This window comes from Cyprinus carpio, chromosome A17 (genome assembly GCF_018340385.1).
Source record: "Cyprinus carpio isolate SPL01 chromosome A17, ASM1834038v1, whole genome shotgun sequence".
Lineage (NCBI taxonomy): Eukaryota > Metazoa > Chordata > Actinopteri > Cypriniformes > Cyprinidae > Cyprinus > Cyprinus carpio.
Genome location: NC_056588.1, coordinates 3,054,523 through 3,077,500, shown reverse-complemented (window position 1 = coordinate 3,077,500; position 22,978 = coordinate 3,054,523). Strand labels below are relative to the sequence as shown.

Sequence of the window (22,978 nt, the reverse complement as noted above, 5' to 3'; positions counted from 1 at the left end):
TGTTTTACAAATGTCCAGCATTGTTTTAATCTCTTTCGAGTAAAAATAAACCTGTTGAACCAGTTTGTCAAAAGGGAACTATTTCAACTTTGTGAAAGGTAACGTGAACCACATCGGGAGAGAAAAGCTGTTTGTGAATAATATAAATCAGTTTAGGAACAGATCAGTTTAATGTTGCTTTATAGAGACGGAATGGATTTATGAACTGAATGAAGTTTGTGTTTGATGTTCTTCATTGTTGAGACAGAGGTAGGTTTGTCAAGAAAACACATTTCTTGATTCATTCTCAAGCACTGGTAAATCAGTATGAATTTGCATGTGTAAATGTTTATATTTCTATCATACTTTGATATAAGAGTATATACAAAAGCTTTAGTATTTTTGCTGAGACTTTTTCTTACTCTCAGCAGCTTTTTAGTTTATGATTGATTCTTGGAGTTGTTTCTGAAACTTGAACTGAGAGTTGAGTTGAACAGTTTTTGACGGTGATTATTCATCCAAAACTTTGTGGCTCAAAGTGTGAATCTTTATGAAACTGTATGGAAAGTATAGTTTTTTTTTACTGTATATCTGAATATTGTGTGGCATAAGAATACATACAGAAGTTTCCTTTTTTGTAATTATTCTTATTTGTCTAAAGAAGTTAATTCAGTTGTATATTTTATCATCTATGTAGCACTGCCTGTAAAATTAGTCTCTATGAGAAGAGAAAGCGGCAGCTCCAGAACCCAACTGTGTGTCTATGAAGAGTGACGAGTCTGTGGATTATCCCCCTCAGTTCAGTGATCTCCAAGCCTGAGTGAGTATAATGAAGGTTATACTCTTGAATAATGTTGTGTAATGTAAAGAGAATACAATTATCTCACCTTCTTACTTGCTTTTAACTACATGTATTTAGCTTATGTATTAAATATAATGCCATAATATGTTATTTTTGTGTGTAACACAATGACCATTAAGGAATCCAATGGGGATTTGCACTCAAATTCATTATTTTTATTAATCACATGGGAGAAAAATAGACACTTTGGCTCTTAGGCCTTCTTCAGTATGTGAAGTAATTTAGTGTCTCCACCCACTAATTAATATCTTGATAACATCATCACAGTAATTTAACAAAGTGAAATAAAACTTAAGCTTTTTTGGTTGTTTGTTTGTTTGTTTGTTTGTTTGTTTGTTTTTTTGATTGTGAACTGTGAATTCTCTCTTTATGTGTGTCACATATGAAAAATGAAGAAAACTGATTTACCTGATAAATGATCAACATTGTTTTTCTTGATAAGATGAGAAACCGGGCTGAGAAAACTGGCTGATCTGATTATGACAAAACTGAAACTATTTCAGCAGTCATACTCGTGAAAGGAAGAACTCTGAAGCATCACGATCTTATTATTTTGACTGTGTGCATGGTTGGTCCTAAATGCTGCTTCTCAAACCAACAATAAACTATGGAGGCCAGTTTACTTTTCAGATATAAAATAAAATTAAATAAAATTAAATAAATGTAATTGTGAGTCCAAACTATATACTCAATAATGTGACCAAAATAAGAGAATCACACCAAAAAGGACGAATCTGTGCTGCTAAAGTCAACAATTATGAGATACTTAAGGACGTGAAAGAAGTCACAACTGTGAGAGATAAAGGCTTAATAAGAAATAAAAGCTAGAAAGTTTAAAATATGTGTGTGATCCTGGGCTATTTTGTCTTTCTGTGTGTGTTAAGAGTTTTGCCCTTCTCGCTTGAGAAAGCAGAAACCAGTTCAGTCAGTTTAAGTCACAAATGAAAGTATTTTCAGCAGTCTGACTGCATTTTTTTTTTTGAAGAAAAAGAATGTGAACAGCATCAGGAGAGAAAAGATGATTTAAAAACTCTGTATTTTGCAGTCAAACTGAAAGAGAAACTGAACTATTGTGTAAAGTTGTATTAAATTGGTTTCATATTTCGGAACTGTATTTATTTATCTGAATGTGATGAGTGATTTCTCCAAAATGAAATGAGCACAACAGGGTAGCAGAATCCTGTAAACTTCCATTTAATTCATACCTGTTTTGAAAAAGAATGGATAGTGAAAAAAACAACAACTTGTCTTTCTATTTAGAAATTAATTATAATGGTGAATTATTCATTAAAACAACTCAAAATGCCTTCGGAATATAATATTTTGCAATATTGTCTTGAATATTGATTCTGTAATGTAGATTTTCTGATTATCTGTAGCTCATATGTATTAGACTGTAAGTTCAGGTACAAGGTGCAGAGAAAGCTGAAACTGTATTTTATTTTCTACTGCTTCTATTCTAGAGAAAGCAAGTCTTTTATTATAATTTTCTAGTTTTGTTTTTCAGAATGGGAATGGAATTAGAGATATAAACAAGGAAGAAACAATTTCTTTTGATATTATATGGCGTTAGTGTAATTGACAAAAATTTATAAAGAAAACGAAAAAACACAACCAAGAATTGTTTCTTAAACATTCTTTAAAAGTCTTAAAATGTCAATTCAGCTGTAATTTTATTGTATTTTTATTTCATTCTAAAGCACTGCCTGTAAAATGAGTCTGTATGAGAATAGAGAGATGGAGGAGGATGTTCACACACATGAAGCAGCAGCTCCAGAGCCCAGCTGTGTGTCTATGACGAGTAACACATCCATGGATAATCCCATTCAGTTCCATGATGGAGCAGTGACCCCTGAGCCCAAGTGAGTAAAAATGTGACCCTGGACCACAAAATCTGTCATAAGGGTCCATTTTTCCGAAATTAAGATTTCTGCATCAACAGATCATATTTGGCCGAAATACAACTATTTGAAAATCTGGAATCTGAGGATGAAAAAAATAAATAATAATTTCTTAATATTGAGAAAATCACCTTTAAAGTTGTCCAAATGAAGTTCTTAGCAATGCACGTTACTAATCAAAAATTAAGTTTTAATATATTTACAGTAGGAAATTAACAAAATATCTTCATGGAACATGATCTTTACTTAATATCCTAATGATTTTTGGCATAAAAGAAAAATCAAGAATTTTGACTCATACAATTTTTTTGGGCTATTGCTACAAATATACCCCAACGACTTAAGACTGGTTTTGTGGTCCAGGGTCACAAATATGATGTGTTATGTGATGTATAGGGAATACAATTATCCACAATTATAGTATTGAATAGACCTTATTTTCTCTTTGCTACACACTTCGCACCTGGGTCCTGATCACCCTGTCTGGGTTTATTCTGCAATAACAACCAGCTAGATGTACATTATCCCTTATATAACAGAGATGGCCTTTTGGAAGACATAAGTGTTCTTAAGTCTCATTGTTCTGTTAGACAGAGCTCTGTATCACCTACCAGGGGGCAGTAGTTTAAAAAGAGAATGGCTTATCTGTGGGATTAGTGTTGATTATTTCGCCTGTTTCCTCACTCCGGAGGTGTACAAGTCCCAGGCAGAGGTGCACCAATGATTCTCTTAACTGTCCTGACCAGAGCCTTCATACCCATTCAAAATGAACAGATTTCTGTTGCAAATGGATTTGGAATGCAATTTCCAAAAAACAAAATACATATATATTTCTATCAGAGAGAAGGTAAAGGTAAAGATGATGGCAAGTTACAGTAATTCATGTATAGTTGTATAGAAAAGTTCTTTGGCGTAGGCCCCGTCCTTTGTCCAAATCCTGGGGACGCAGATTTGGCTTATCCTGCCTGAAGATAAAGTTTGATTAATAGTATGAATGAATGACGTGGCACTGGAGTCTTACTGACAGAACTTACGCTGAAGCATTAATTTCTATATTTGATAATAAATTTCCATGATTATTGTAGGTACAAAATTAGCAATTGAATGATTTCCTTGCAAATTACAACAAAACGTAATAATAAAAATATAAACCACCAAAAAACAATGCTAGAACTGTCACTTCCATAAATTGATCTCTCAACAAAGACCAGATAATCACTTTATAAAAAAAAAAATCTAAAATGTGCTTTCACATCTCAGCCATTATCAGACAAATCAGAATATAGTATGGTCTTTTTTGTGTGTTAAAAATTTACTAAACTTATATAATAAGCGAATACATCATGAATCCATTTTCCGAAACACATTTTTGGCTTGTCAACAGTACATCTATAATAAGTGTTTATATTCAGACTATTTAGACTGGTTCGGGTAAGTACCGCTGTGGAGTAGCCCAGTCCCTGCATGATTCGCCATAGACATAAACAGAGAAAAGTAGCTCCGGCTACAAAGTTCTTCTGCAAGACACATGCAGTTATGTTTATTAACCACTAGAGCGCCCAAAAGTTATGGCTTTTTTTGCTATTATTGGCAGGGGCGCCGCTAAGGGGGGAAGTTAGGAAGGTTCTAAGGGCCCACGCACTTTGGGGCCCCCAAAGTACTGTTTTATTAGAAGTAACAGTACTAGTGGTCATACAATAGAAATTATAAATGTATCTACCCAAGAGTTACAAATAAAACAAATTATGGCTTATTTCTGCATTTCTGGCAAAATTCTAAGTGATTAATATTTTTCAAATATTGCCCTGGTCACACTGAGCCAATATTTATTCTCATTACTTTTGTGTGACTGATCACGCTGTAGTTAGCATGAGTAGTCTAACAAAATGCTTTCTCTGTCAGATTTTACTACAATAATAATAACTGACACTTCAAATCAACATTTAAATTTCAACTTTTACTAAATGAAGTTTTTAATAATGTCTGAAAATATATCAATGAATAACCTGATACAACTAATGTGCTTTATGTCTTAAGTTTTCACTCTGCAGCAAACAGTTTATATGTATTTATATATAGGGCTATACAGGCATCTAGAGGTTACACCATGATATTGCAGATGATAAATGGTGTATATTTAGGGGGTAATATTTTATAAAATCTCCTTAAAATAATAAAAATATAAAATAAAAAAATATTGAGCTAAAATCTCAAACAAACGGAACCTATATGCTCCCCTCAGCTATGGGTAGGTTTCTGATTAAATACTAATACCTAGTGGTGAAAAGCAATAGCAAAAGTAGTAGGTCAGTATTATTAAATCGCAGACAAAGATTTTGGATAAAAAGGTTGGCTTGTATGTTTGGTGCAGAATGACTGCGGTAGGGGCCCAATCTAATTTTCTTTCATAGGGCCCAAAATTGCTAGCGGCGCCCCTGATTATTGGACAAGGCAGTACAGAGTATTGACAGGAAGCAGAAGGAGAGGGGGATGGGATCGGGAAAGATCATGAGCTGGGACTCAACATTAGGTCATCTGAAGCACAAAAATGCTACATGACTAAACGCTGCCCCCAAGGCTGTCAGCTCTGGAAATGCTTGAATATTTGAATGATTTCCTTTATTTTAATGCACAGTTTTTCTGTCTTTGCAGAGTGAAGAGAGCTGATGTGATCAGATCAGTGACACCCCATCTGACCTGCACTGACTCCGACTGTCAGACCATCATCAGACAGACAGTCAAAGACCAACACAAAACCAGCATGAAGAACAAGTATGAGAGCTTATCTGAGGGATCCAAACTAGGAGAGAATCAAATCCCCCTCAACAGGATCTACACACAGCTCTACATCATAGAGGGAGAGAGTGAAGGAGTGAATGAAGAGCATGAGGTTTTACAGATGGGGAAAACATCCAGAACACAAGACACTCCAATCTACTGCAATGATATCTTTAAACCCTTACATGGACAAGTATGTGAGGAGAAAGACAAAATCAAGACTGTTCTTACTAAAGGCATCGCTGGAATTGGAAAAACGGTCTCTGTGCAGAAGTTCATTCTGGACTGGACCGAGGGAAAAGCCAATCAGGATGTAGATTTCATGTTTGTGCTTCCATTTCGAGAGTTGAACTTAATTAAAGATCACCAGGACAGTCTTCACAGACTTCTACTGGACTTTTATCCTGAACTTCAAGATCTGGACTCAAAGGTTTATGAAGAGTGTAAAGTTTTGTTCATCTTCGATGGTCTGGATGAAAGCAGAATTACACTGACATTTTCAGATGATGAGAAAGTTCTTGATGTGAATGAGTCTTCATCAGTGGCTGTGTTGATGTCAAACCTCATCAGAGGAGAGATGCTTCCCTCTGCTCTCATCTGGATCACCTCCAGACCAGCAGCAGCCAGTCAGATCCCTTTAAAATACATCAACCGTCTGACAGAAATTCAGGGATTCAATGAGCCTCAGAAGGAGGAATATTTCAGGAAGAGAATCAGTGATGAGCATCAAGCCAGCAGAATCATCTCACACATTAGAAGATCAAGAAGCCTCAACATCATGTGTCACATACCCATCTTCTGCTGGATCTCAGCCACTGTGCTTCAAAACCTCCTGAAACAAGATGTCAGTGCAAAAATCCCTCAAACTCTGACTGAAATGTACATCCACTTCCTGCTGACTCAGATCAACATGAGGAATCAGAAGTATAATGAGAGAGATCCAGAAAAACTCCTGAAGTTCAACAAAGACATGATTCTGAAACTTGCTGAACTGGCTTTCAAACAGCTGATGAAGGGCAATGTGATGTTCTACGAGGAGGACCTGATTAAGAGCAGCATAGACGCCACTGACGCCTCAGTGTATTCTGGGATTTGCACTGAGATCTTTAAGGAGAAATCTATGGTTCATCAGAGGAAAGTCTACTGCTTCATACATCTGAGCTTTCAGGAGTTTCTAGCTGCTTTCTTTGTGTTTTACTCCCATGTAGACAAGAATAAGAAATCACTGAAGTTGTTTTTGAAAGAAGGATATCAGCAGTACCGTCGGGAATACAATTTGCATCAGCTATTAACATCAGCAGTTGATAAATCCTTTCAGAGTGAAAATGGACAGCTGGATCTTTTCCTGCGGTTCCTGATGGCCGTCTCGCTGGAGTCCAATCAGAGACTCTTACAGGATCTACTGACACACACAGTGAACAGCTCAGAGATCATCAAGAGAATCACACAGTACATTAAAGACAAAATCAAGGGTGATAAATGTCTCTCAGCTGAGAGATGCATCAATCTGTTCCTCTGTCTGATGGAAATGAAGGATCAGACTTTGTACAGAGAGATTCAGGAGTTTGTGCAATCAGAGAATTGCTCAGTGAATCGACTCTCCCCTGGTCAATGCTCAACTATAGCCTACATGCTTCAGATATCAGACGAGGTGCTGGATGAGTTTGATCTGAAGAAATACAACACATCAGATGAGGGTAGAAGGAGACTGATACCAGCTGTGGTGAACTGCAGAAAAGCTCTGTGAGTACCTTTGTGATTGTAGATAAAACTGAACATGCCTGCTTTGTTGAGACACTGTATTTTAATTCCTCCATCTAATCATCACACACTTTTTTTTTGACATGGCAATAATTTAAAATGAAATCATAAGCTGTTTGAAAATGACATATGTTTTAATGTCAGAAGTATTTAGTTCCTCCTGACTCACACCAAACAACATGTAACCTGTCAGAGTCGGAAAGGGGTCATGAGCATGTACAGAGAGGGAAGTTTAGTACAATGGATTAACTTAGTTTTGCTGTGTATAACCTCATCTGCATATCATTTCCATGCATATTCCCATCCACGTGACACCATGTTTAACACCGTCAAAGGTAGCCTACATCACATTAAGGGGATACAGACTATAAATGCCATTTGTTACATACACATTCATTTTTATTGCTAAAAAAACATCCAGTATCCTTTTTATGTTTTAGAATAAATATATCAAAATATCCAAAAAAAAAAAAAAAAAAAAAAAAAATGTTGAAAATAGTTATCAGATAAATATTGTTTTAGTTGATCTCATTCATTTCCACAGGCCAAATAATATTTTGATTGTTTTAAACGATTCAAATTAAATTGAATTTATGAAGTTTTGCTGATAAGGTGAACATCTTTTAGCTATTTTAGTGGAAACAGATAGGCCTATATTTATTGCAGTGTAAATACAATTGTCTTACTTGTGCATCACTGACAAAAGTATTTTAAAAATGAAATGTGCAAATCTTTTTCTTCACGTTTTCTTCAAGTTGTATCCTTCAAATACAGTGGTATTTTTCATAATGTGGAGATGCCTTCAGCTGCGGTTATACTGTAAGCTATTTCACTGGACCTATTCAAACCGGACAATGGACCGTTTGACCACCAAATTTATCAGTGTCTGCCATAATATTGTAGTACTGTAAGTGCGCATCATTGATCATTGTTCTCACTAAAAATATTTTCTCATAACATGAGATCTGCAGTTTAATATAAAGATGAATTATTGTGCACCTATAGCACTCTTCGCTGTCATTAAAACATAGCATGCCACAGGAAAAGTGATCAAGCGCATCCTCTACAAATAGGCTGTCTAAATTCATATAATTTTGGTTTAACTTCTGCGTAATGATTTTATGTAATTTCAGTGCTTATCTCCATTAATGAGAGTGGAATATTTAATGTAAATGTGTATATCGACATGAAAACAGAGTTTAATATCATTATTTACTTCATTACTTTTCTTTCTCCAGGAAAAAAGTCTGTATGCATGGGTCAAAGTTTGGGTGCAGGTGTGCAAATATTCCCATCAAGTTTGTTTTTATTAATCCCACCTTTTGCGCAGGAAGTGGCGGATGCCTCTTTCAGGGCAGGTTTTGTGCTACGCAACATTTATAAATGAGGCCCCAGTGCTGTGATGCACAAGGGATCCTAATAATAATAATAAATAACACTCTTTCCTAACTTTCCTTACATTATGCAGAGACTCATGTGTTACCCCACTGACATTAACAGCACAAAGTTTGGACTTTTCCACTGTCTGTCTTTCTGAACAGTGTTTATGTGTACATTTTTGTTTCGTATCTCCTATTATTGGATCATATTTCATTCTATTTTATAGACTTGCTGACTGTAATCTCACTAGACAGTTCTGCAAAAGCTTGTTTTCATCTCTACAATCATCAAACTCACTGAGAGAGCTGGACCTGAGTCACAATGACCTGCAGGCTATAGGAGTGAAGCTTCTGTCTGATGCACTCAAGGGTTCACACTGTCAACTCAACATACTGAGGTCTGGGATCTTCTCTAAAATATAATTTGATTCAGAGACAATAAGTTGACCTAACAGGGGGAAGTCGTGGCCTAACGGTCAGAGTGTTGGACTTGCAACCCAAGGGTTGTGAGTTCGAATCTCGGGCCGGCAGGAATTGTAGGTGGGGGGAGTGACTGTACAGCGCTCTCTCCACCTTCAATACCACGACTGAGGTGCCCTTGAGCAAGGCACCGAACCCCCAACTGCTCCCCGGGTGCCGCAGCATAAATGGCTGCCCACTGCTCCGGGTGTGTGTTCACAGTGTGTGTGTTCACAGTGTGTGTGTGTTCACTGCTGTGTGTGTGTGTGCACTTTGGATGGGTTAAACGCAGAGCACGAATTCCGAGTATGGGTCACCATAATTGGCTATATGTAACTTCACTCACTAAAAAGATACATAATGCATTTCAAAATATGAGACAGCTACTCTTGACTAAAAATAAGCAGTAGACAAAATATCAGGAATTGCATGTTTTGGAAAGATAGATGAGAATATTTGTACTTTGTTTTATTTAGATTGTCATGCTGTAAACTCACTGGTCAGTTCTGTAAAAGTTTGTCTTCACTTCTACAATCATCAAACTCACTGAGAGAGCTGGACCTGAGTCACAATAACATACAGGATTCAGGTGTGGAGTTTCTGTCTGATGGACTGAAGAGTTCACAATGTCAACTCAACATACTGAGGTAAGAAAAACAGATTAAGGTTCACTTGGTTATGAAATTAAAGGGAATTAAAGATTGCTCATTTACAAAGCTCATGGTCTCCCACAAAAGGGATTTATTCTATCTAAAAGAGAACACTGCTCCATGACATACATACCATATTAACATAATGCCTGCCCAAAGACATGCACAAGTAATTGAAGTGTTGTCCCCATGTCTCTGCCACACTGTGTTTCCACATGAAAACAAAACCCCTTCGTTTGACCTTCTGAAAACAGACAAAACAAGAAATTTGTTTATAATGCTGTTTCTGAGCAGTATAACTCAAAAAAATTGCTTGTGCACAGCACATTTTATGAAGCACTATGTGAACAAAATTAAAATTACCAGTGTGAAATTTTCTGCTTAAGCCATGCTTGCAAAATTGGTTCTGATTGATCTGCTTGTAGATGTAAAAACATCTGTCTTATGCATTAAAAAAGAATGTAAATACAATATATGCAAGAAGTATATTAAAAGTGATTCAAACAAGAATGGTCTGAGTTCTGAAATTTAGAGTTCCTTTGATATTTCACATTTTTGATAGTCGCATAACTTTGATTCATAAAAAAAAGTGACAGTGAAATGTCTTCCTTTAGCAAAGACTCAAGTGTTTAGCTATACAGAGACATAATTAAGGTATAGTGAAAATTAGGGTTGCTACCCATCCCACAAAATATAGGATCGTCCTGCAAAGGTAAAATTACGTGTCCTGTATCAAATCAATTTGAGATGCTATTTGATCTATAATTCATATAGGCCTACACATAGCTGAATTAACACATATGGATTTTGATGTGTGGAGAATAATAATAGCAAATAAAACTAAATCAATTTAACAATAAGTAGTAGAGAAACTCATCTGCGCGTAATTGCATTTTAGCATTTAGCAACATTTAGAGCTCATGTCCGCCCGTTTAATGCAAGTAGCTCTCCAAATATATGGCTGAATGGGGGAAAAAATTATCCATGTGTCTGTACAGTAATTCCTAATTATATAAGGTTAACTGCACAGCTTGCTGAAAAACATTTTCAGTATGAGATGGTGGACTGTGCTGCTAAAGGGTATGCACAGACCTCTCTTTATTTATGTTTTTTTTTTTGTTTGGTTTCTATTAATATAATATTTCACACATTATAAGAGCTTGGAAGATAGAATAATTATATTTTTAGACATTTTTAGGCATATCATTAATTAATATTATAAATAATGTAATTTAGATTAAGAATAAAATTTTAGAATATAAATTATATTAAGAATATAAATATTAAAGCGGTCATATGATGCGATTTCAGTTTTTCCTTTCTCTTTGGAGTGTTAATAGCTCTTGGTGCATTAAGAAGATCTGTAAAGTTGCAAAGACTAAAGTCTCAAATCCAAAGAGATATTCTTTATAAAGTTAAGACTTATCCACACCCTCATAAAACACCTCATTTAAACACGCCCCCACATCTCTACATCACTGTGTGGGAAGATTTGCATAACACCACCCAAATGTTCACGCAAATAAAGAATGTGTAACCTTTATTCTCGCTGTAGTATTGTTGTTGCCACCATGTTGTGGAGACGCTGTGTGTTTCATTGTGAAAGCGAAACTACTTTGTTTGGCCTTCCAAAAGAGGATGATATCCACTTCATCATGCCTAGAGCTGATCCGTGCTGGTCGCTGAGGAAATACATCAACTTCACGCTGTGGATCGCCAGATCGGCTTTCACCATGGACAAAGCAGAGTCCATCCTGGGGTCGTCACATGTGGTTGCAGCAAGCCCGCCGGCTGCTCCTTCATCGAATCTGCCGGCCGCGCCGATCTTTAACACAGTGTGTGATGCTGTATGATTCATTTTATGGAGGACCATTTCCTGAACCTGCAGACTGGCCTACAATGGGTCTGTGCTTATAGACTGTTCTATAAAGTGAGGCAGTTCCAACTTTGCAAGATCAGTCTGGCGCTTCTGACTCACAGCCTGTAAGTACGTTTTATATTTAAAGAATTTGCCGCTGATGATTTAAACACGAGTTTTAAGCAGTGCAGAGTAGCAATTGTTGTTTGTCATTTCTCTGCTCACAAATGCAAATATGGTTTTATGATTATTATACGCAATGCAATGCGTAAAAAAACACAGCATAAGTCATTATAATCAGTAATTATGTCCCAACTTGATGCAACAAATGCCTCATTTGTAATGGGTTTTATTGGTTTTGTCTGATCGTGCTGGGAGACGCCATCACAGTATGTTAAGGGGCGTAACATTTCCATCACACGCTTGAGGTATTTAGCCAATCACAATGCACTGAATAGCTGGGCAATCAGCGTACACCTCGCTTTTCAGAACGATGAGCTTTGTAAAAAATGGAAAACAATACATAAATTCAAACCATAAACCACAAAAAAAAAATTACATTATGTGGAAAATAATGTGTTTTTTAAACCTTAAACCGCATAAACACATTGCATTACACCAAATACACAACATAATGTTCTTTTTAGCAACGCCATATGACCCCTTTTAATTTTTACAATGTTATTAAGATAAATAATGTTATTTAATAATTTATCATTCATAAATGATCTTGTCATATACAATTTATGACATTTAATTATTTTTTTTTAATTGTTAATTTGGTTTAAAATAAAATGTGCAGTCCTGATTAATTCATAATTCATCCCATCTATGTAACTACAGTATCTGTATCTGTAGATTGTGCAGAAATGTCTAAAAAGAGATAAATGATTCTAGACATAATGACCGCTTAAAGCACAGAGATATATCCTGAAGGAGATTTTTAGGAATAAATAAAATAATGAATTGTGTTCTGTTAAATTTTAAAAATACAAAAAAAGTGAAGGCTCAGGTGCAGGACAAAAATAAGATCAATACAAACAAAACAAAATGTTGTCTGAACACTGATAAGACTGCTCCCAAGGAATTTATAGGTACAAAGTTTTGACCAACAGGTTAAAAGACCTGACGAAGACTTGTTGGTCGAAACGTTATACCAACCAAATAAGGGGAACAAAACACACACAAAACCTGGCCCAGGGTCTGACATTACTCTGTAGACCTTTAGGAGCAGGGTTACCAGACAAGAGGGCCCCAGAGCGTGTGCCATGGTGGACCTGTCAGCTCCGGGCACCAGGGCGGCGTAGGGAACACAGGAGGACATGGTGGTTACGGCAGTTCAGGAGGTCAGGGCAGAGAAGCCGCAGCCCCAGCCCCTGGCTCGGCCTCTAGGCTTATGTGTTCTGAGGCCCTCCGTGGGGCATGACAGGAGACTGGAGCCCTCCCTGGGCTTACTTGAGCCTCAGGAGCCCTTCCTGGGCTGAAATGGAGATCTGGAGACCTTCCTGGGCTGGACTGGGGATCGGGAGCCCTCCTTAGGCTCGACGGGGGATCAGGAGCCCTTCCTGGGCTGAACTGGGGATCGGGAGCCCTTCCTGGACTTAACTGGGAATCTGGAGCCCTTCCTGGGCTTGCTCTGGGACCTGGACCGACACTGGATCAAACTCTGGGTCCTGGGCTGACACTGTAGTGAACTCTGGGGCCTGGGCTGACACTGGAGCAAACTCTGGGGCTGCAGCTGTCACCCTTCTCCTCACCCCTAGTTTCCTAGTTTCAGGGGGAACAGGCATGGTCTAGGCCCACACTGGAGCAAACTCTGGGGCCTGGGCCGACACTGGAGCGACCTCAGGGGCCTGGGCTGACACTGGAGCGAACACCCTTCTAATCACACCTAGTCTCCTCTTTTGGAGCGGGGGGAAAAGCATGGTCTGGGCCAACACTGGAGAGAACTCTGGGCCTGGAGCTGACACTGGAGCAAGCTTTGGGGCTGGAGCCAACACCCTTCTTCTCTTCCCTAGTCTCCTCTTCTGGATCGGGGGGAAAAGGCATGTGGAGCCATCACTGGAGCGAGCTCTGGGGCTGGAGGCGACACCCTTCTCCTCTTCCCTAGTCTCCTCTTCTGGATAGGTGGGCGAGAGTGCTGAATGTCCTGCTGTCTTGCCACATTAATGTCCGGTGGACTTGCCATAAGAACCGCTGGCTGGCTTACCATATGAACGTGCAACGAGCTTGCCATAGGAACAGCCTGCAAACTTGACTCGGCACGGCCGGCAAGCTTAACATTCTTGCAACTGGTAGGCTGGTCTTTAACGCGGCCGGCGGGCTGGAGAGAGCCACAGCCGGTGACCTAAACTACAGCGCAGCCAGCACACTTTGGTGTGGCCGACTAACTTGATTTCTGAGTATACAGCAGGCTTGTCTTTGGTGCAGCCAGCGGGCTGGAGTGAGCCGCAGCTGGCGGGCATGACAACAGCGTGGCCAGCATGCTGCACAGCAGGGTGTTCTTGGTACCATGAAGATACAGGGGGGAAAAAATGAAAACAAATGACTGTTCAAAAACGAAAACAAAACACAGGAGAAGTGACTCTGCTTACTGTCTTGGGCAGCCGTTCTGTCACGTTGCACACATGAGGAACAAGAACGAAGGATCGAGGAGACACGGAGTAAACAAATCAAAAGGGTTTTATTAACAAGGGCATGCAGGGGATCACAGGACTCGACACATCAGGATGACGTTTAATGGCTGACATAGACTCAGGGAAACACAAGGTTTAAATACAAGGGCAAAATAGGATAATTAGAATAAAAAAAATAATAAATATGCATTTGTTTTGTAATTATTTTATTTAGAAACAAAAAAAATCAGTAATGAGTTTAATTTTTTCTTTTGTTCTTTTGTTTTCTTTGTTCTTTTTTTGCATAAGATATGTTAAGACAAACCGTGTGATATACTCATGAATGTTAAAGGAATATTTCACTCATTTTGTCATCATCAGATTTTCTCATATGGTTTTGGAGCTTGAAACTGTTGGACCCCATTGAATTTCATTGTATGCACCAAAACAGCTGATTGGTGACAAGATCTTGTACTGATTGGCTGGAATGTGTTCTTTAAACTAAGGCCATTACCATGTCTTGAACATGGGGGGGAGAGTCATATATACCACACAGAACACACACAGAAACATTCAGGAGCACAGAAACTTGTTGTCAACACTGTGACGCAACTTTTATCAATAAAATAGATTCTATACTAAATTGCTACATTATATTTCATAGCAACAAGGGGTAAAATCACTGTATTTTAAATAACTAAACTCATAGCGTCACTGTTGTAGTGTGGGACCAACAGACAGAAGTAATTTACACATGCAACTTTCATCTCTACCTCCCTCCCTCTTTCTCTCTCTCTCTCAAAATGGCCATATTTGAGAAAGTTGAGTTGTTTATTGGATATAGCTGTCAGTCCTTTAACATTTCTATCATAAAACTGTTGACTAATATTAAATAATTTGCAACTTCCATCTTACCTCACTCTCTTTGAAAGTTAAACTGATGCTCGCATTAGATTACATGCACAATGCACAATGGTAGCTGACTACAGATGGTAACTGGCACATACACAAATGAATGCATGCAAAGAGAAACATTCAGGAGGGTAAAAACTTGTCAACACTGTCCTGTGATTTATTAGTAAAAAATCTTAAAAGACTGAAAAGTTAAAATATATTTCTCAGCATATATTTATTTCTGTTTTTGAAATGATCTAGAGCTTCAGCCTCTCACACTAATTCATTGAAATAAATGTAATCTTACTGTGCTACTTTATCTGTATTTGATTTATAACAGACAAAGATCAAAATAAATAAAATGACCCATAGACAAAACGGATAACAGATGAAAATTAACTTATTTTTATTCTTTCAATCTAATTTTTCCTGCAAAAATCAATAACAACAGCTTAACTTTTCATTGCTGATAGCTGATAGATTCCATATTGTGCAATAAAATTGTTGAATGCACACCTAGTTATGAATTAATCCTTATTTAAAGAAAAGGCATTAATGTATTTTCTGTGAGCATATTATTTGAAAATGTATTAATGAGATTGTACTAATTCATATGAATTAGCCACCAATTCACAAAAACATAAAATAGTTATTAAATGTCTTGGGATTTTGTTGACCAAACAGGTTTGTAAATAATAAAATAATTCATTTAAAAAAATTAACTGATAAATAATAATAATAATAGTAATAATAATAACAATAAAAATAAGCACACGTTTCTGATGGCCATTCTGGTCCTGAGTTCTGCCTTGGGAAATGTGGAGAAAATTGTCTTCAGTAAACTCTCTGTCAACTGACTAAAACGCAGCATACAGTCCTGGTGTTTTTTGTGCTTAATAGTCTCTTTTAGGTCAAGCTATGTTCCCAAAATGGACAAGTTTTACCAGCTGAGCAACAGACATTGTTGTGAAAATTATGTTAATATGACAACTTTTATAACTATTATAGGTTCATAGTAACACACTAATTCAACAAGTTTCAGGTGATTGTCAGTACATTTTCAAAGTTCACCTCCTGATGAAGAATACAATATTAGTCATGTGATCAATACCATGTGCACAACACAGAAAACAATATTTTATCCCACATAGTTCATCTTTATTGAACAATTCTTCTCTGTTTTAGACTTGCTTACTGTTATCTTACTGGTCAGTGCTGTGAAAGTTTATATTCATCTCTACAATCGTCAAACTCCTCACTGAGAGAGCTGGACCTGAGTAACAATGACCTGCAGGATTCAGGAGTGAAGCTGCTCTCGGATGGGCTGAAGTGTTCATACTGTCACCTCAACATACTGAGGTAAATAAAACACAGATAAAGATTCACTTGGTTGTGATATTAAAGATGCCCTCTGCTCTGGTCTTGGATCTCCTGTGTGTTTGTAATATATCAGCAGACCACAGTGTGTTAGATGCCTTTGGTTTGTGTTTGCTTAAGCCTGTTGTTATAAAGAGACAAACAGAAAATATTACTGAGACCAATTATGCTCCATCAACACTATGATGTTGAGTAAAACAATGAACCCAAAGTTATTCAAACTGAACTGAACCTGTTGGAGAAAGGTGAAACATTGATCAAAGAATCATTTGATTTAAAGCAGAACTGCAGGAATCTGAACATTCCTGTGTTTAAGATGATCTCCTGTTCTCCTGTGTTTGTGTGTGTTTTTGTAGATTATCTGGCTGTATGGTGACAGAGGAAGGCTGTTGTTATCTGGCTTCAGCTCTAAGTTCAAACCCCTCACACCTGCAAGAGCTGGATCTGAGCTACAATCACCCAGGACAATCAATAGTCAAGCTGCTCTCTGATCTAAACTACAGACTGGACAAACTCAAGTATGTACAACACTAACAATCATCCTGTCATGTGTAAATATGTGCGGTATAAAGTAATTGAAAACTCTTATAGATCCCTGCATGCAGGACATACAGTATATACACATAGTGCACAGAAAAATAAGGATGTGTCTTGACAGTTAGTTAAACATATTAGTTACATTCAAGAAGTATTTCTGATTATTGAGTGGATTACTTAGAATTTTACTGTCATTTGTTTACTTTTATATTTAATCCTTTAAATATAAAAGACTGATGTGATGTGCATTGTGAGGAGCGTTTGAGCTGCAGTAAAACGCTTATGATGAGTGTTAAAATTATAGTTCACCCAAAAATGAAAATTATGCCATTAATTGCTCACCCTCATGTCATTTCGAACCCGTAAGACCTTCGTTCATCTTCAGAACACAAATTAAGATATTTTTGCTGAAATGTGAGAGTTCTCAGACCCTGTATAGACAGCAACGAAACTGTAATGTTCCCAGGACCAGAAACGTAGTAAGGACATCGGTAAAACAGCCCATGTGACATCAGTGGCTCAACTTCAGTTTTGCGAAGCTACGAGAATACTTTTTGAGCACAAAGAAAACAAAAATAACAATTTATTCAACAATTCTTCTCCTCCTAGTTATGTCTTCTGCCATTTTAGAGAGTATCACAATGCATACGCACGCTTTCCCCCAAGCGTAAACAGCACTGATTATGCAGATTACGTTCATGGGCGCACTTTCTCCTCTGAACGTAAACGACACTGATTACATATATTACGCTCTTGGGTACTCTCCAAAATGGCGGAAAATAAATAATGTAATTTTTGTTTTCCTTTCACTCAAAAAGTATTCTCGTAGCTTCGCAAAACTGAAGTTGAGCCACTGATGTCACATGGACTGTTTTACCGATGTCCTTGCAACATTTCTGGACCTTGGAACATTACAGTTGCATTGCTGTCTATGCAGGGTCTGAGAGCTCTCACATTTCATCAAAAATATCTTTGTGTTCCAAGGACGAACGAAGGTCTTAACAGGTTTGAAACGACATGAGGGTGAGTAATTAATAACAGAATTTTCATTTTGGGGTGAACTAACCCTTTCTTATTAGTCGGCAGAGGGCGCTGTTGTGAGTGAAAGTTGGAAGTAATGTACATCAGACATTTCTCCTTGGAAATTTCTTATAGTAGCATGTTTCTTTTCATTCAGACAGCTTAAAGGGTTAGTTCACCCAAAAATGAAAATTAGGCCATAAATTTCTCACTCTCAAGTCATCCTAGGTGTATATGACTTTCTTCTTTCAGACGAATCCAGTTGGAGTTATATTAAAAATTGTCTTTGATCTTTCAAGCTGTTTCATGGCACTCAGCGGGTGTTGCATGCATCAGTCCAAAAGACCTGAAATAAAAAGCGCCCATCCATAAAAAAAGTGTCTCACATGTGTACAAAGGCCTCCTGTAGTGAATCAATGTGTTTTCGTAAGAAAAAAAATTTCCATGTTCAAAACGGAATAATCACTATAATGAAGCTTGCGCCAACAGTTGTACATGGAAGCAGCTCCGGGAGCATGACTTATGAGGTCAGCGTTGTGCATGCGCTGGTCTTGTGAGTCTTGTGAAAACCGACGTTGTTAACAGGAGTGAAGGAAGCAACGTTTCCTTACTTTAGCATAGGAAAACCAGTCTCCTCTTGACTTATATCGAAATCCTCTGACATTCTTCTTTACAATTTATTTTGTATTTTTATTTATTTACTTTGTTACCTCTATTGCTGCTATGTAAATACCTTGTACAACCTGTTTGCACAGTCTTCTCTTGTACATTCCTGGTCATCTTAATATGTATGAAGTCTACAGTATACTGTCCTGTGCATTTTATTTTATTTTATAAGCATTTTATTCTATTCTTATTTTTCCATACCATATTTATATATAATTTTCTTGTGTTTGTATTCTTTAATAATTGCACTGTCCAGGGGACCTGACTTACATTTTACTGCTGGTCATATGCTCTCCATATAACCATGTATGCGACAAATAAAAATCTTGAATCTTGAATCTCTTGAAATCCTTGTTTTGTACTTCTAATTAGTGACCGTTGTTTTGTTTTGATCTCTCCGCTGCATTTCAGCGTACGTCACTTCTGAGCAGTGCATGCGCAGAGCTGACCTCATACGTCATCCGCCCGGAAATGCTTCCATGTACAACAGTGAGCGCAAGCTACATTAAAGTGATTATTACTTTTTATATATATGGTTATTTTTCTTACAAAAACACATCGATTCGCTACAGGAGGACTTTGTTCACCCCCCGGAGTCGTGTGAGACACTTTTTTTTATGGATGGGCGCTTTTTATTTAACTTCTTTAGGACTGATGCATGCAACACCCGCTGAGTGCCATGAAACAGCTTGAAAGATCAAAGACAATTTTTTATAGAACTCCGACTGGATTCGTCATATACACCTAGGATGAGTAATCTCATGACTTGAGTAATTTATGGCCTAATTTTCATTTTTGGGTAAATTAACCCTAACTAACAGAAAAAATTAAAAACGCTGTGAAAGATGAATCCAGAAAATACACAACAATATATGGTTTGTCTATTGTCTTTATTCTGTTTCAGGTATTTTAAAATAAATAAAAGATATTGTATTTTTATAAATAAAAGATATTGCACTTATTTTCATACTAATTCAATTAAATGAATCCACAAACAAAATGAGATGCTACTTTTCTGAGAGTGTTTCATGTGCTGATAGTACTTTAACATAGTTTAACATTTAACATTTAGTCAGTACATTAAAACCCTCTCATCTCTTAATTAATCTAATTTAAACAGAGTTGCTATAGTCATCAAAAGGGCCCTTGTGTATAAATGCATCTACTAAAATGTGAAAACAATCAATATCATCTTCAAATAGTTTGTTTTGATTGTTGTCACAATTGTTATCATGGAGAATTTAGGTTTATTAGTGATGTATTGTCTGTTGCTGTTCTTCATATTGTATTATTCGCTCCTGTGTCTTAGTTGCAATAGAAACAGGCTCGAAAAAACTGCTATATGCAAATTTGATATTTCCTATAAACTAGATAGAATGCAGAGTGACTTCATGCACATAAATGGCACAAATGAAATTAGGATTATTTCTCATTTAGTCTGGGAAGACAAATTGCTTGCTGCATCCTGTCTGTTCAGGACACAGTAGAAGGTTTTCTTTCATTTCATGAAAGCAGCTTTACTTTCTTTCTTTGTGGGTGTTTTTACTTTGTTTTCTTCATTATTATGTAAAATAAGTGAATTCTTTCATTTTAATAGTGTGGATCATGGAGGAGAGTTCAGGATGACACCAGGACTGTGGAAATGTAGGTCAAAACACACACAGACGCAAACACACACACCATGATCGTTGTTTCATGTTATAAATGTTATAATATGTTGTTTCTGTGTAGATGCATGTAATCTCACACTGGATTTAAACACAGTAAACACCCGTCTCACACTATCTGAGGAGAACAGAAAGGTGATGCTTGTGACAGAGAAGCAGCCGTATCCTGATCATCCAGAGAGATTTGATAAGTATCCTCAGGTTCTGTGTAGAGAGAGTCTGACTGGACGCTGTTACTGGGAGGCTGTATGGAGCGGGTTTGCGGTTAATATATCACTGACATATAAAGGAATCGGCAGGAAAGAGAAGAGTAATGACTGTAGGTTTGGACTCAATGAAAAGTCCTGGAGTCTGAACTGTTTTGATAACAGTTTCAATGTCTGTCACAATAGTAATATCACATATATATCTGTCCCTCCATATCGCTCTAACAGAGTAGGAGTGTATCTGGACTGGTCAGCCGGCACTCTGTCTTTCTACAGCATCTCTGACACACACAAAATAACATGCTTACACACTTTCAGCTCCTCATTCACTGAACCCCTTTATGCTGGATTTTGGGTTGATCATAGCTCCTCAGTGTCTCTGTGTGATATGAAACAGCTTCCTGTGAGAAACAACTGAGACACACAGTTGAGTGAAACACTCTCACATTAACTCAAATAACTGTAAAACTGTTTCTCTCTTCTAATCTTAATTTCAGTGTGTGTATATAATCATAGACACATTGACTTTGGTCTAAATGAGATACACCACAGACTTCTATTGTGTTTTTATACAGACATTTGAATCTGGCTCAGCATGAGTTCTGTCTTTCTGAGTCTCTGAGCGACACCTGGAGGAAGATTTAGTTTCTTGCTTACAGGAAACAGTTCTTAGCAAGCACTTGCGCTGTTACTAGTTGTCAGAACTCATCTTCTAAACACATCTCATCTTTTTTTTTTTAAATAATCATGTCGAGATATAGTGTACAGTGTTTCTTTAAAAGATAAATGTGTGTCCTTTTTTTGTATATATGTGTATATATTTGAATCTATATGAAGCATTGAGTTATGTAAACTTTCCCTGTTCTGCATTATTAGTGTTCAGTATCTGTTCAGTTACATGTGCATTTTTCAGTGTATCTGTATAGATTTACTTTCTTTTTATATACGTGTTTTAGAGTTCATAAGAAGGGCAATGTGAATAATCTTGCAGCAAGTACTATTTAGAAAAACAGTACTGATTGCAATTATATACATTAACTAACCAAAACAAAACAAATGTGTATCCGTTAAATTTTAAACGTGACAATCATACACATAATTCAATAAAATAATTTATGAAATATATATCATGTATTTAATTTTCCTTAGTAACTGTGTGTGGTGTGTTGTAGCTGTTATGCCAGCTATTATATTTTAGTCTAATTATAGCACAGAACAGCTCATCTGACTAAACCCTTTACATACCTTTGTGTTGTGTGTGTCTGTGTGTGTGTGTGTGTGTGTGTGTTTGTGTGTGTGTGTGTGTGTGTGTGTGTGTGTGTGTGTAAAAGAATGATCAATATCACAATCACTCATCAATATTTCATAATAACCAACACTAACTCGCTCTAAAAGTAACAGACAGGTGATTTGTGTGAAAAAGAAGCAGCCATATCGTGATCATCCAGCAAGGTTAGATGAGTTTCAGCAGGTTTTGTATAGAGAGTCTGACTGGACGCTGTTACTGGGAGGCTGAATATAAGGGGAAGATTGCAAGCTTACAGTAGGAAACAACTGAGACACCCGGTTGAGAACACATTGACATTTCCTTTCACATTAACTTACAGCTGTAATAGATCTAATATGGAAACATTTTGTGTTTTTATTAAGACATCTGAATGCGGCTCAACAGGAAATTTGTCTTTTTGAATCTCTGAGCGCCACCTGGAGGAAAAATTTAGTTTCTCGATCACAGGAAACTGCTTGCTCTGTTACTATGGCAACTGAGGTTTCAGTCAGAGCCCATCTTCTAAACACACTTCATTACAAATGTCAAAGACTATGGAGCTCATCTTACACTCCGTGTGGAAGGTTGATGTCTCTTGCAGATCACTCTGATTGTTCAGTAGAGTTGAAGATGTGGATCAAACTCATGTCAGATTTAGTCTTTCTGGGACTCAGTGCTCAGGAGAGTTTGAGAATCTCTCATAGATGTAGAGCTAAAATACATTCAATGATCAGCTTGTGTCTTGAGCTCAACATTATGGACTGATATTTTATTCTCAAATTATGCATTTTATCTTGTCTATTCCAAATATCCAAAATGGTTTACTCAAATGTTATTATTAACATTGACCTTTTTAAATTAATGACCACTGAAATGTGTTTTCATGTTCATCACTCATATCTCAAAATCTGTTAGATACAAACGAACGTCAGGTATTTATTTTAAACATCTGCAAATTTAGTACCTAGCAATGTTGCTGTTTTACAAATTAATGCCAAGTGAAATTGTAGGTTCAGACCAGTGAATCAGTGATATTTCAAGGTCAAATTGTGAATCCAGTGCAGCACGTTAATCTCACCACCAGGGGGCTTTGACACCTGCT

At 37.1% G+C, this 22,978-nt stretch overlaps 1 protein-coding gene across 1 annotated transcript; it reads left to right on the top strand.

Moving 5' to 3' along the window:
- Window positions 1-654: 654 nt before the first annotated feature.
- LOC122148130 (NACHT, LRR and PYD domains-containing protein 3-like) lies at window positions 655-21,734 on the top strand. The gene is made up of 9 exons (XM_042773545.1): window positions 655-799; window positions 2,542-2,703; window positions 5,395-7,263; window positions 8,888-9,058; window positions 9,596-9,766; window positions 16,322-16,495; window positions 16,870-17,031; window positions 20,334-20,380; window positions 20,468-21,734. The coding sequence occupies exons 2-9, from the start codon at window positions 2,555-2,557 to the stop codon at window positions 21,025-21,027; spliced, it is 3,303 nt and encodes a 1,100-aa protein (XP_042629479.1). The 5' UTR covers window positions 655-799; window positions 2,542-2,554; the 3' UTR covers window positions 21,028-21,734.
- Window positions 21,735-22,978: the final 1,244 nt, after the last annotated feature.

Coding starts and splice junctions, on each gene's coding strand:
- LOC122148130 (XM_042773545.1), top strand. CDS start 2,555: ATGAGTCTGTATGAGAATAGAGAGATGGAGGAGGATGTTCACACACAT. Junction 17,032..20,333: donor TACAGACTGGACAAACTCAA/GTATGTACAACA, acceptor TCATTTTAATAG/TGTGGATCATGGAGGAGAGT. Junction 20,381..20,467: donor GACACCAGGACTGTGGAAAT/GTAGGTCAAAAC, acceptor GTTTCTGTGTAG/ATGCATGTAATCTCACACTG.